Source organism: Battus philenor, unplaced genomic scaffold (genome assembly GCF_028537555.1).
Source record: "Battus philenor isolate CCGP_79_NKW_IND1 unplaced genomic scaffold, ilBatPhil1.0.hap1 SCAF_26, whole genome shotgun sequence".
NCBI classification, from domain to species: Eukaryota; Metazoa; Arthropoda; class Insecta; order Lepidoptera; family Papilionidae; genus Battus; species Battus philenor.
Genome location: NW_027181689.1, coordinates 4,910,330 through 4,925,539, shown reverse-complemented (window position 1 = coordinate 4,925,539; position 15,210 = coordinate 4,910,330). Strand labels below are relative to the sequence as shown.

General features: G+C 34.2%; 1 protein-coding gene across 7 annotated transcripts in view; it reads left to right on the top strand.

Moving 5' to 3' along the window:
- Cirl (Calcium-independent receptor for alpha-latrotoxin) overlaps positions 1–15,210 on the top strand; it is a 421,691-nt gene that overhangs the window by 393,948 nt on the left and 12,533 nt on the right. For 5 of the 7 annotated variants that reach the window (XM_068768764.1, XM_068768759.1, XM_068768761.1 and 2 more), the window contains exons 3-13: positions 3,076–3,265; positions 9,014–9,120; positions 9,934–10,145; positions 10,249–10,408; positions 10,820–10,957; positions 11,557–11,701; positions 11,792–11,955; positions 12,427–12,537; positions 13,257–13,387; positions 14,021–14,180; positions 14,917–15,084. In XM_068768764.1, the coding sequence (XP_068624865.1) occupies positions 3,076–3,265; positions 9,014–9,120; positions 9,934–10,145; positions 10,249–10,408; positions 10,820–10,957; positions 11,557–11,701; positions 11,792–11,955; positions 12,427–12,537; positions 13,257–13,387; positions 14,021–14,180; positions 14,917–15,084 (1,686 nt within the window). The remainder of the gene's footprint in view (positions 1–3,075; positions 3,266–9,013; positions 9,121–9,933; positions 10,146–10,248; positions 10,409–10,819; positions 10,958–11,556; positions 11,702–11,791; positions 11,956–12,426; positions 12,538–13,256; positions 13,388–14,020; positions 14,181–14,916; positions 15,085–15,210) is intronic. The other 2 variants (XM_068768762.1, XM_068768766.1) reach the window with 1 other exon arrangement.

Here is a 15,210-nt window from a genome sequence, read left to right as displayed (position 1 = left end):
TTGTTATATATCATAAACATCACATTGTACGTAAATGATATCAGTAACAGACGCATCATTTCAGCCTTAGAGCGTTCACTGTTTGGCTTACGTCTCCTGTTTTGATTTCCAGTAGGTCCGGTTTGTAGCATCCTACATCTCGCGACTTTCGACAACCTTATCAAGGCTGTTTGTCACAATTGATGGACATTCCACGCTGTGATTACACCTATCTGTAGTCTCCTAGGTTTTGAAATAACTTAAGAACCCAGTGGCTATCTGTTGTATCCGCTATCTTGCCAATAGACTAATAGTTCAACAAAATTTATAGTGACATTTCTTGCAAAATCTTTATATGCCTAGTCTAAATCGCGTGATTCATATGTAAATTATATTTTTAAAATAAATAATAAGTTTCACTGTTTGTACCGGGTAATATAATCATTTCAACTTACTTTGTAGTCGTTCGAACGTGTGTAATAAAAAAATTATTAATGATTTATTATTTAATTTGTCTTTAACACGTTTTTACAACTTGCCAGTATTATATTTGGAATGACTTTTATTGCAGTCGTCAGAAAAATGGTAAAATATAAAACAGAGTGTCGGTTAACGGGCATATTGTATGACGAGGCTTCGTAGAGCGCGTGTTAAACCAATGTTTAAAGGCCAGAATAATTTATTGCGAGGGCGGGAGGCTTATCGTTAATCTGTAGCAACGTTAAATCGCTCTCGAATTTTTGATTAATAGCTACGTTTCCGTACGAACATTGCGTTCAAGGTACAAAAAAAAACAGTAGGGAACCTATAAAATCTTACATCGGGCCAACTCTCCGAAATTTCTTTAGGAATTCCGTTTCATTTTTATTCGGCCTTTAAAAGTATTCTTACAGATTATCTTGTTTTTAATATTTTATTGATTATGGAAAACGCAGCTGGTACGTATTTACACTTAAATAATAGTAGCACAAAGCAATCAAAAGTATTCCCTTAAATAAAACAGTATGCTCGTAGTATTAAGACCGTACAGGAAATATTACATATTAGATTTTATGATAATGAATGCGTAAATGATAAAATTTTCGATTATGTAAACCAATGTGTAGATACAATAACTACATAATTAATAAAATATATACACTGATCAACTCAGAGGTAGAATGAATTATTCGTATTCTTTTTTGAGAGTTTCTCAGATTAAAAAAATAATAATAAAAATTATTTGAAAATATCAAAGATATAAATGACTATTTTTCTCGCTAGCACAAAGAAACGGGGATTTACTTTAGTACATTATGTATTGAAAGAAACCCCTCATTTTACGCTATGACGTTGCGAAAACGAGTTAAACGATCTGTCGGTGCCGCCATTAATTTGGCCAGATTTATTATACCCGAGCCTCAGAATATGCACACCTAACACCCCTTTTCCCGCGAACTTACCACAATAAATCTTCGTGCCATGCACTCTAGAACATTCTTTGAGCTTCTTTAATTCGTATCGTCACGAATCGATGTATCGGAAAGTCCGAAAACACAGCGTCAGTTGCCAGGCCGATGAAACGTTCAGAAATTGATTATGAAACGTTGAGTCGACAGTTTTTCGTTTTGTCTTCGTACGATGTTTGCTTTTGGACGGATAAATGGTTTCTGAACGTAACGATCGCTCGAACAATATCGGTTCAGTTTGATTGGATTTATTTGCGAGCTCTGCTATCGGTGGGTTGTTTTTCGACTCTGTGGATGCGAATTGGGAGGAAGGAATGCTTTAGTAGGTTGTCGAATGTAACAGATGTTAATGCCTACTTGAAACAAAAGTAATTTCGCACAACGGAACATTCCAATTACGTTTGGTTTCGTTCGACAGCGGTACTATTTATTGAAATGATAAAACTAAAATTATTTTGCTCTATAGTCAACTTTTTACTTCAAATATTATTCTTATTAAAATACCAACAGACACCTACGATAATTGAATTCAATATCTTCTTTTCATGCAAACCTTTAAACTGTCTAAAGTTTTGAAAACAGTAGTAATTTACTTTTTTATTAACCTTTTCTTCATTTGAGGTTCGTCCTATATCGCTACTGGTATCCGACGCCTGTGAATGTATGACGAAGCATATCTTAATACAAACGGGAAATAACCTAATCACCTACCCTCTTTGTCTATAAAAAAAAATTAAAAAATACTAGTAAAAAATACTACTAACTATTAAAAAATAATTAGTATTAAGTTTCTTCTAAAAATCATTTTGAGTTTTCTCATTATCATCATTTAAGCCGTAGTAAGATTACTGCTACACATAGGCGATTCTCATAAATTTCCAATAGGAGCAACTCAACGTGGAACTTAACCAGGTTGTTGAAAAGACAGATATATGAGGGTGAAGATCCCGCCTTTTACAATTACTGTAGGAGTGTATTAATATACATTATCAAAGTTTTTTTTTTTATTTATTTATAATTTTCGGATATATTTCTGTAGTTTGTAGTACAGGGTTACCAAAAAACCTCCAATTCACAGCATAGTAGATGCTTTTATTCCACTTTTAATACTCTTATAAGCCAACTAGCATAGTTTCCACTAGACGACTTATCACTTCGATGGTTATCGAACGAGTGACCGAGCTCCCGACTCAATAATCAAAACGCTGTTTCAACCCCACTACTCTCATTCCTTTTACTGAAAGTTGTCACAAAAGAGTCACGGGTTGAGTAGTGTTACTATTTAAGAAATATAAAACTACCTTTTATAAAATTATTACAGGGTTTTGCATTAAATTTTGACAATAGGCGTAACACTTTTACTGTACGACATAGGACTACTAGAGACTTCCAAATGGAAAGGTTAAAAGCAGTCTGCTTCCATCTTGTAGATGATAGGGACATTCACGGTTCTTAACTTCTACCAGAAGCTTAAAACTTCAACAGACATCAGTTCTGCGCGTAATGGGGGATCCCCATTGCTACTTCAACTTTCCAATTCGCTAGACTGTCGGTTTTTACCGGTGTGCAACAAAACAACTTAATTCGATATTTTATAATAAAGAAAAATTTGTAATTTTTTAATTTGTTTATTTATTAACATTTTCAGAACCGAGATACGAAACGGCGTACGCTTGCGAAGGGAAGACGTTGAAGATCGGATGCGCGGAGGGCTCTGTGATTCATCTCATCAGAGCCAACTACGGCAGATTCTCCATAACAATCTGCAATGACCACGGCAATACCGACTGGAGTGTCAATTGCATGTCGACCAGGAGCTTACGAGTTTTGCACAGCAGGTTTGTCCACGCCTTCCATAATATTTACTTGATAACATTTTGTAAACTGACCTATTTTTGGCAACATTGATGTAACTGTCTAATTTAAATATTATAATAAATCAGGATTAATTTTTAACAGGATTAATTTTTAAAACAAATATAACCTTATCGATAATTTAATTTACATTAAACAAAAGTTGTCCATAGCTATGACGACTACGTAGTGTCTCCCAAAAATATGACGGCCATATTGCTTTTAAAAGATTGGACTTATGTTAATGCACCTTATATATACCTTATTATAATTAATTAAGTTTATTAATACCAATTAGTCTTTAGGCTTTCTATGGTGTGTTAATTCTTAGCAACAATTTAAGTAAATAAAGTAAATTTTCTGCTTGTAATATTTGTCTATTTGTCAACTGAATATTTAAACATAGGGATTATGATAATGATCAGTATTAACTATGCATATTTGTGACCATTTATATTGCATTTAGTTTACATGCAATTTCATCACAGTTATTAGTTGTACGTATTAATTATATGTACACATGTATGTCTTTTATTAAAAATATATTTTACGACTTTGCGCTTTAAATTTCTTACATGCATACATATTTTATATTTCTTCCGAAGAAATTATTCGGGTTATGTTTTATAGCGTAGTATGTAGAATTTTATTTTTAAGTTTAAAATTGTTAACAGCGAAATTGCACCTTAAAAGACATTTGCCCTTACTTCGTTCGATTGCAGCAACGATGAACGGCACATAAACCGATCGGACTTCAGTTTTAATTACAAAATAGATTATAGTTACAGGTTCATTAAGCCAAACGATTTTAGATGTTTCTGAGCTCGAATTACATCTAAGTCATAGGTAACCTTGTCAATTAATTCTACGTATCCAATGTACTAAGGTAAACGACCGTACTAAAACATGTACCTTGAAATTATAATGGTTTGGGGCATAACGGTTGACATATATTAAGTGTAGGGTTTCGAAAAGTCTTGTCATTAAATAGGAATTTTTCTTTATTGCAAATACAATTACGTGTAACTTAGTAACATATTAATGTTTTAACTTTTGTTCATACATTCTAATTGGCTATAGTGCGTTTTAAAGGGGCGAATACAAAGCTCATTTAGTCTCAATTAATTTATGACACACCTTCTCCAAAATTAAATAGTTTCATAAACAATATAAATAATAATAACGTAATGATAATTTACTTAAAAAATCGTTTTAAAATTCGGCTTACTATACTTAAAATTACTGTACGGGCAGAAGTTATTGACCTGAAGCATTCTAATAGAGTTTCAGAGTGATCACTTTACACTGGGTAAATGTAAATAAAAGAACCCTGAGGATAGGCAGCAGCGTTCTCTGCGTATTATAATACAACACTGCAATCGCCAGCGTGTCGATTGTGCCTTATCCCCCAATATCTTTGGGAGGGGCCTATTACATGCAGTGACGTCAAGGTCTATGGTCTGAAATAACAAGTGGTAATAGGTGTTAAAGTTACATTTACGTGTAAAGCTTTTACGAATCTCACACAATACTATTTAATTTTAATGTGATTTATAATAATATGCCTAGAATTACACATCGTAACTAATTTGTTGCGGCGCTATCGTCTACAGATTATCTATCGTTAACTGAATTGCAGTATTAACTAAAATATCATCAACTAAAACTAACAAGCGTATATTTCGACCGTGCGGTGTTAATTCCATGCGTTAAATTCTTGTTTGGTGTATTTGATATGTTTGTTTCACTTTAGAGTAGCTCGACGAATTTATGTTCCGATTTCATTATTATAACAGGCATATCATTTAGTACATTGGACAGACTAATAAGACTTACGATAAAGATTGGCTGGGTTCAGTTTTGATCGTTTTCTTTATTGCACATTGCTCCGAGAGCTTGCTATGAATAATGTAATTTAAAGTTTCGATGTTTCGAAAACTATTAAATAACTAGTAATAATAATATAGCAAGAAAAAAATCAAATTTAAAATTATGATTTTTACACAAAATTGATAATTGTTAACTATTTGTCTCTGTTACGTTTGTGCCTGATGTTGTACGCTTGTCGCATTGCTGTAGAAAAAATAAATTAATATATCACATTTCAGAATAATAACTAACCTAATGATGACGTAGTTAGAAAATTCGTTTTAAAATTCGGATAAATATACTTAAAATTTTTTAACGTTTACATAGGTTTAAAATCTTTAAAGATTTACCAATCGCCAATATATTATGCAATATACCAACCGTTCTGTATACATAAAATATTCCTGCATAGTTAAAATGTATTTGTATGAAAAAATACTATTGGCAGTCGTTAATAATAAACATATATATACGGATCTATATTCACAGCAAGTCGTACAATCTGTTGCGCGCGTAATAGAAATTTGAAATATATATTAAAAAAACTGTAATACGAATTTTATATCCTAATTGAGATGATAAAAATACTAATAAACGGTTATTGAACTCTCTGCGCTCGTTAACGTCAGAGGGGCATTCTTGTACAAATAAAGCGAGAAATTATATCCTTGGGACCCTTCGCTCTCTGCTCTGAGCAATAATTGATTTGTCCACTTTACCGGGGAAATATTAAACTGTAAAGAAATAACGTTTATGTACTTCTATTAGGGCTCGAGTTTATTTCTTTTAAGAAATATACAAAGATGCTTTTTATTATTTATTACGTTACATGTTCTGTTTTGATTCTCTAACTCCTGTCATTTGAATTTATAACAATTACAGTATTTTCTTTGAAATAAACAAGTTTTTTTTGGTATTGATACAAGTCATGTTATTGAGCTGCCTAACTTCTTATTGATTAGTAATAAGGTAGGATGAATGCCTTTCATTACCACCATGTAACTCACTATGTCGATGGTGTGGCGTCCACCAACGACGCGTCTCCTAGTCATCGTTTCAGCTCATAGACGCCCACTGCAAACCGATAGGTTTACCCCAAAAATATCTAGGGGGGGGGGATATACCATAATCTTCTTCTTCTTTTAAAATTTTACCATAATCAGAGGACTCTGCTGACCATTCTCTGAAAACTTGTTTGTGAGCAATGGCAATACTATATAATTAACGCACAAAGTGTAAATTATACAAGATTGTATTCCGTGAATCGAAACCACAACTTATAATCGCAAGTCTGAGTTCTTCATCGCTGGGTTACCATTCCTCTCACATCGCGTCTGCCAGTTCATTAAAGATATTTTTACAATGTCTTTTACTCTTCTGTTGACTGTCCCTTTTTACCAACAACTTGGTGTGTATTAAGATTGCTCGACATTTGACGTTTAACTGAAACATGAAGATTGTTGATCCTAAAATGAGCGGACCGTATAGGGAAACGATAACAATTTTTTTTGGTTTCCTAATAAACTTGCTATATGATGACAAATTATTGATTAAATCTTTAATTTTGTATTGTTGACGCTCACTTATCTCATCTGTCCTTTTGTTGCTTTTTATAAGCAGCCTCTTTCTTTAGAGCGACTGAAAACCATCTATGTTAACTGTGACAGTCGAATATAATTATAATGTTAGAAGTAAAGTACAATCTTATAAAACAATTTTCAAAAGTAATTGTTGTAGCGTTTTTGACAGTGTAAACATCATATCTGTATTGCACAATAGACGTAAAATATATGTGAACGCATAGGAAAGAGGCTTCCCCCAAAGAGGGTCATGATTCTGAAACGAATTATATCCACAACTTTATCAAACTTGTAACAACTTTACATATATGTCACGTTATAAAAAAACTTGAGATCTTTTAATGCGGGTACAAATTTTAAAACGTAGTTATGTTTTAAGAAATAGACCCTTACTATAATTAATTAATGTCTATAATCAATTTCGAAAACTGAATTATTCTGTTTGAAAAGCACAATTGTGCAATAGCCTACCCAATGATGTGAATTGTAAAAATATAATGATTAAAAACTTTAAACACATGTATACTATGGGCCGTACGTATATTTATTGATATGGAGTATTCAATCACCTCATGTTAAAAATAGTTAAAGTTATTTAATGTCCTTTGTATAATTTCAAGCAAATTATTATAAGTTTTATGATAATAAATTCTTTAAACTCAAATAAGAATTAGGAGCTAGGGTATGTAATTTAAAAAAAAAAACAACACCTGAAGGCCACAATCAACATGTGTATCTTTACTAGCCCTGGTTTTTTTTAATAATGAAAGTAATTATTAAGAATACAACACAAAACAAGCGCTATGTAAAGTAGTATCCCTCACCGTGTGAAAGTGTCCTTCAATTATAATCGACGATCATTATCCCGGGTCTCAGGGGGAGTGCCGAAAATTGACGAAAATTAAATATTCGCAACACCCAAGTTTATCGCGTTAGGCCCGCGAGATTGCCAATAAAGTGGGACCCTCGCTCGGCCTAAGTGCGTGACCGTGTGAGCGGAACAAGTGATAAGCGGAAACGATTTAAAATTTGTAGTAAATACATTAATTATAAGAACTGGTGGATGCGCACGGGTAGATCACCCTACCGGAGGTGTACCGACGGTATAGTCAAGATCGCGGTAGGTCGTTAGATGCGGGTAATGCAAATCCGATCATTGTGACGATCTTTAAAAGAAATCTATGCCTTGCAGTGGACGACATGATGATGATATAAGAAGAATAAGATAATACCTTCAGATAAAAGATAATTCGGCTCATAACATATATTACTAGGCTTCATTACTAAAAATACAGATTTTTTTAACTCCAAACAACTTAGTTATAATTCTGCCAAAACCGCTGTAACACGTCTTGTGACAGCGCAGTGAGACAATGAGGAGAATATTGGTTCTGATAGTCGGCAACTTTTGTTCTTTTTTTCACGGCCCCCAGTACACCGGGCTTTCCTAAGGCGATTTAGTCGGTTTTCATAGCTTAATAATACCATATGTACATATAATGCAGAGTGCAGTCTGTAACTGTTGACAGTTTCTTTTGAATATTTTAATTCTCTGCTCAAACTGTTATCTCTTTTGACTTAATCCACACGCCCACCATCAACGTATAGAAATAAACTTGATTGTCGACATTTACCGTGATGCGATTTCAATTTGTAAACCGTTTGAAGGTGCCGAAGCCCATGCTCATACCTGATTTTTTTAAACATATATTAAATTTTATGTACATCGCAATAAAAATATAATTTAAGGCAGCTACGAAGGAGCTTGTAAAAGTTGTTAATGATTTATTTATTAACCAGATATAATTATTAATTAAAACTATGTTTGAATACAAACTAACTGTTTAATCGTATTTTTTATACTAAAATTTGCTTTTTGAACTATCGAAAATTTCGTCGTTTTCACTTATATAAATACAGAAGTTTGAGGTCTATGTCCAGCCGTGGACGTTATATAGCTGAATCGATTATAATGTTTTAAAGATATAGTGTACACTTGTAGCTGATATTGGTCTGTCAATAAGAAATATTTCTTTGCGTTATATATTATTATAAATAGAGATATCGATATATACTTTCAGTAACAAAGTTATATCAGCCGACCAAAAACAAAAGAGCCGAGTGTATACGAAAACTGTAGCCGTTCGTTAATTCGTTAGGAACACAAACTTCCAATTAAAGTTCGTACTAACAATTCGTTCATTAGAGCCGAGCTTCAGTCTAGGTGTTTTGGTCGGTCCATCGCACGCCCGGCTGACCCAATTAACCTCGATCTTCTTACAGATGCAGCATGCACCAAAACTGCAGCATATTAGCCAGCACGAATATGTTCGGCGATCCTTGTCCAAACACCTTGAAATACCTCGAGGCTCATTATCAATGCGTTCCAGGTAAAAACTTAAACATTTTTTTGACATAAATGTGGAGATCCGTATACAAACGATAGTAACAACCAAAGACATAGTTCAGCAGATTGGTAAATTAAGTGGCAGAGGTCAGACACGTGGGGAGACCACGGACCGGCAAGCACATCAAAGGATGTTCTCCCGCAAGGTGGATAGAAGGCCTATAGTCGTCGGAAGACGCTGTGTGCCGCTTTGAATCAGTCCTTTTAGAACTGTATAGAGGAAGTCTATGCCCAGCAGTGGACTAGCTACAGCCTAGTCTTCCTTGTGATTAACAATTTAATTTGCTTCGTTATTTATATTGAAATGTACTAGTGTCATCTTTAGAAATCGTGCTTCCTGTCCCAGATTTGTAAAAGTATTTTTACAAATAACTTAAACAAGAAACCTCAATAAAAGTTTACAAAGATAAATAAAGATTATGATCAAATTTAAAAAAAGATGAAGCAGATACCTATAGATGTCGTTAAAAAAGTAGTTTACATGCAACAGTCTATCGTATTTTATTATATTGAGTAGGTTTTAATTTGTATCAACAAAAACGTTATGATCTGCATATACTCATAGACAAATAAATCGAAAAATTAAATTCAGTAACCTATAGGGTTATTCTATTTATCACCATTACCAATGCTCGCCACTATTGTACATGTTATAATATAACTTAGTAAATAGACCACGCGAAAACATAAACAAATATTAATAAGGAATTTTTTTAAACACATCTATTTTTCGTTTGAATTTTTTTAAGTAAAATAGTTGAAATTTTGTAATAATTGAATATCGTATGTTATTCAGCTTCAACAACGAGCACAACAAACCGACCGTCACCTCCATGGCTGATCACTTCCCAACCGACGGTATGGCGGTCCACGCTGCCTCCCATACCCAAGAGCCCAATCCAAACACAACAGACCGAGAGAAAGAAACCCACTGTGATAACGCCACCGACTTTCAGACCTCACATCACACTGCCACCTGAAGTGAAGCTTGGAGATATCGGTACCAAAGTATGTATAAATTCTGGTTTTAGATAAACTAGACAAATTAAAATGCGTATTTTTTAATAGATCGAAAAATGTTACTCCAATGATTTATCTATTACTTTGCCAGAAAACAACTACTCGTCAACCAGATTCGACGTCAGAGAGAGAGCCATCACAAATACCCCGTGATAACATACCGGAAATTAAGGAAGAAACTTCTAAAGCGGTGGAACCAGAAAACGTACCTAAGAGTGAAAAACCGAATAAAGAACGAGATGATGGAATTGGTAAGAGAACGTATTTTTATTTAACCTCCATTCATCCTCTACCTTTATCAAGAACTATTCCTCTTATAATTTTTTCTTTGCCGATCATATCTTGTGTAACTTTATCTTTTACTCAACGTTACCGATAATCATATTTCTTGTATCTCTATCTTATATTACCCTATATTTATCTAAAACCACAACTTCTGTATCTTTATTTACTATTATTCTTTCTTTATTGATAACTGCGCCTTATGTATCCCTGTTTTCTTTTACTCTCTCTTTACAGACAACTATATCTTCTATTAGTTTGCCTTTTCCAATAGCTATAACTAATCTGTGTTCTTATGTAAGCGATAAAGATAATTTTGACAAATTGTTGTGCTATATTATTCCGTGTGCTTGCCTTAAATAATAAATTAACATCCATAGTTCTAGCCACGGAAGACACTATGCAATGGCCTGCTAAAGACGATGACTCGGACTCTACTTCGTCTGTGCATTTGCCGCCCAAAGAAAACCAGCAACCAGAAATGGATTTAGACAACACTTTTGACAACAAAATCTATTGTAAGTTTGTATTTATACTATAGTAAAATATTAAGAAACGATCAATTGGTGCGAGTCTTCTGTATTGGCGAGGTGTTACACTGAGTATTAATTAATATTGAACTATAAGCACATATCCGCGAATATCGTCATCAAGCTTTGTACTACCATCATTTCAACCTACAGTAAGACTACACTGCTAATCAAAGACCTCTCCCAGAGGTTTTTTGACGACCTTAATAAGGTCCTTCAACCTTGTGCTCCGGTCAACCAAGATTATGGTCCGTAGTCCATCCCAGCACCTTAAGGTTCGTTACCAAGTCATCTCAAGGGCTATGTACCAATATTAGCCATGCTAGGCAAGCGAGTTGGTGAACGCGGTTTTTTATTCCATACGTGTTCAGGAGTTGCTTTTGGTCATCTTCCGTGAATATTTTTACCTTAAACGGCTCTTGCGGCAACCACAGGAAAAGAGGGTGACGACTTTTTTATAAGGCGGGAGCGAAACGGTTGGCCATCCTTTTTATAATATAAAATAACATATGTTTATAGTGAATAGTTCTACGATAGAAAAAAAATATATGGAATACCTTACATCAGTTAGAAAAAACTATTTCCAGCTACGAGTTCGACACCAAACTCAGGAAGGCGAGCAGCATACTGTCCTCAAGTAAACGCTCGTGGCTTACATTGGAATTGGACTCTGGCTGGTCAATATGCAGTCCAGCCTTGTCCCGGAGGAGCAACTGGATTGGCACGATGGACGTAAGTAATTTCAATTAACCAATGCGAAAATTTTCCGTTTCAATTTATAATCTAACACATTATTCTTAATTATTTTATTGAAAATTTTAGATGCACGTTGACGTCTCAACAACATCTCGTGGAAGAAGACAAACCGAGACGACGTGGCGTTGGTTTACAGTCGGGGGAGAATTATCACGATTTGGGACTAGATCAGCCAAATGATCGACAGCTTCAAATTATCAGGCGCTTGGGTTCTGATGCATTGTTGAAAGGTAAGTTTCTAAATCATTTAATTGATTGAATATTGTACCTCTTTAACCAGCATTCAATTTAGATTTTTGGTTATATATATTCACCAATGCAGGTCGTCCACCCAAAATGTACACTAACAGCTTATTAAGGTATTCGAAAGACGCTGAAAGCAAGCTTCTTTGGACCGATTCTATCGATTATCTATGGAAGAGACCTGTGTCCAGCCGTGGAAGTCCTAGCGCTGAAATGATGATAATGATATATCTATGAAAACTATTGACTGTTATGAGGTCTTTTCACCTTAGTTGCAATAATAGTTTGATCATAGATTAGAGTTGACCTTTACATATTTATTTCTATATAACAAATGAATTAACTGTTTAAACTTTTTTTAAATTTTGTTTATCTTGGTAACCTTTTGTACTTTTCATATGTCAGTATTCTGTTATACTATTATTATTTATTTTCAAAATTATATTTGTAATCTGTAGGTCGAGATAGTGATTCTGCAGAGCATATGATCGACTACCGAGGCAGTTCGAGCATGCCGGATGCCCAGGCGCCCGGTTTGGGAGTGATTTCAAATGGCGATCCTATCTTTAGTAAGTTAACCTTATCCAAACATACTTAAATACAAGTAATTACTAAAAATATTAATTATGAAAAACTTGTATTTAAGTATTAACAGAATATTTGTATATTATATGTAAAGTTTTTTTTTAATTTTTTAAAAACATGTACATTTTCTGAATATAAAATATCATTTATATCTAGTGCAACATTTAAACTTCAGATTTAGGGCACCTACAATGCGTAATGTGTTCATCTAAAACTATTAAACTAGTCAAAGGATTACTTCTATTATTTCAACTAAAAATAGATAATTAATTACTTTTGTTAGTTTAAAGTTAACAACTATAACTAATGTTTTTTCATATTTACAACAAGTTATTCTAATACATAATATAAAATACATAAAAAACATTATTAGTGTTGGGCATCGGAAAAAAAATTTGACATCCTATGATCGTATACGTTGATTACGAGTTATATTCGGTATTTTGTGTGGAATATGTCTTACCGCCATTATTTTTAAAATTCGAAAGAAAAATATCATGCAAAAACCGGAGTCATCGTCATCATACCAGCGTAAGACGTCCACTGTTGAACGTAGGCCTCATCTATGGATTTCCAATAGTCTGATTATAATTTGCCGGGAATTTGCTCATTGGAACATCCTCGGACAAAAAGAAAGCTATGGACTTTTCGAGAAATGACTTGTATCCCTCAACATAAGGTTTAATACTTATTTGTTCAACAGCGGACTCGATCCCCGAGTGGCACGGAGCAACACCCGATCTCAGCGAGTGCAGATCCGTCTGGTTGAACAGCCTGGAAGCACGCGTGCGGGAGGGAGAGTCTCTTCTCAGCATTAGTAATGATCTTGCACAGGTAAGAATTGAAAATTCAATTAAACTTACGCTCTCGAAAACTAACCAACTCAGACCAACCACCAGTATGTCTAATACATTGTTAAGTAATAAAGTCATTTCTCAGGGTATTGTATAAAGCGGATTTGTGTTCCATAATTGTAAGCGATGGTGAAATGAAAACGAGAAAATATTTTGGTAAAGATAATACAGGAAAAAAAATATTAGATAGGTATTAAAATTAACAATATCGTTGTGTATTTATGTATAACTATTTTTATACATTATGGCAGTAGAAATAAACAATAAGTCATATACAATAGGCACTATAAGATGAAAATGGCGGAGTAATTGCTTGGTTGATTTAGTTACCAAAAAAAATCGAGCAGGCTGTCATGTCTACAACTATGGATGAAATTCAAAATGGGGATTATAATTTTGACTCATGAAGATGATTTAGATTAAAGGATTGGGGCGCGTTTGGAACCCTTCGTAACTTTAAGTTAAATAGTAGCATTAAATGGGGAAAACAATTTTGATATTATTTTAATAATAATAAGGCTTTTCTGCTTCATTTATCTAAGTATTTTTTTTTCCATGACGTACGCTAGTGAAAAAGTGAATATGTAATTTAAAAATAAATCTTATTTACCAGGTTACCTCATCGAAGACTCTTTACGGAGGTGACATGATGACTACAACTAGCATAATGAAGAAGTTAGCACAGCGCATGTCGCAGAACATGCAGACATTTCCCGATCCGCGACAAAGAGAGACCTTCGTTGCTGATATGCTATTAGGTGTTATTAAAACTGGTAAGTATTGACAATGAAGTTATAAATTTGGTAACTTGCTAAGGATTGTGACTTGTCTCTATTAATGTAAGTTCGACATCCGGCGAAGGCATACATTACTTGAATGTTTTGCAAAGACTGTCAACATTATCCTAATGTCAGTAATAGGATCACCACCGTACTGGACATGAACCTCTCTTCTAGATTTACAGTAGGACCAGTAGAAAGCAGCCTGCATCAGGCGTCTTCCACCAAACTGTTCGTCTGTCTATCTCGTGGGCGCACGTTTTATGCTGCGCTTCCGGTCTGTGGTCTCCGGAGTCTGTCATATCAGGAAACAAACAAACCTCTGAAAGATATGTGACATTTGTGTGACTTAATATCAAAGTTTACGTGACGTACACCATCTGAGAGGTGTTTAGTGTCCTAAAATGTATAGTTTTCACATTTAAAGAAGATTCAAATTTCCGATTCAGTTATACGGACTTGACCTATTCTCAATCTCATGGTCAGTAGGAAAACGCCTTACTTTTTTTCCTTTTTCATGGATTCTGTTTACCTGTTGGACCAGAGCGCTATTAAGTTGAAAGGCTTCTTTGAAAACTTGCTCAAAGCGTTCAGTTCATTAAAACCCAGGACCAGGGATGTCACTAGATTTCGAGGGTGCCTAGATGCGCGTATAGAATTCCGACTCGTGGGTGCCCCCAAAGGGAATCTCGTCTCTATCACTTGCTAATTTCTAAGTTATATTTTACAGGATCAAATCTTCTAGAAGAAAGTCAACGCGCTTCTTGGTCGGATCTTAGTACAGAAGCCCAGAACCGCGTAGCCAGTGCATTGCTTACTCAACTCGAAGAAAATGCTTTTCTTCTAGCAGATGCTGTTACTAAAGAGAAGACTATACTGCAGATTGTTAAGAATATTTGTAAGTTATCAACTATTTTATAACTTGTTACTAGTTACATCAACTTCTTAGTACTTACTACTTATTTTTGTAACTCTTGCTTTTCGATTAAGGTATTCGTATTTCACATTAATTCAAAGCAAATAA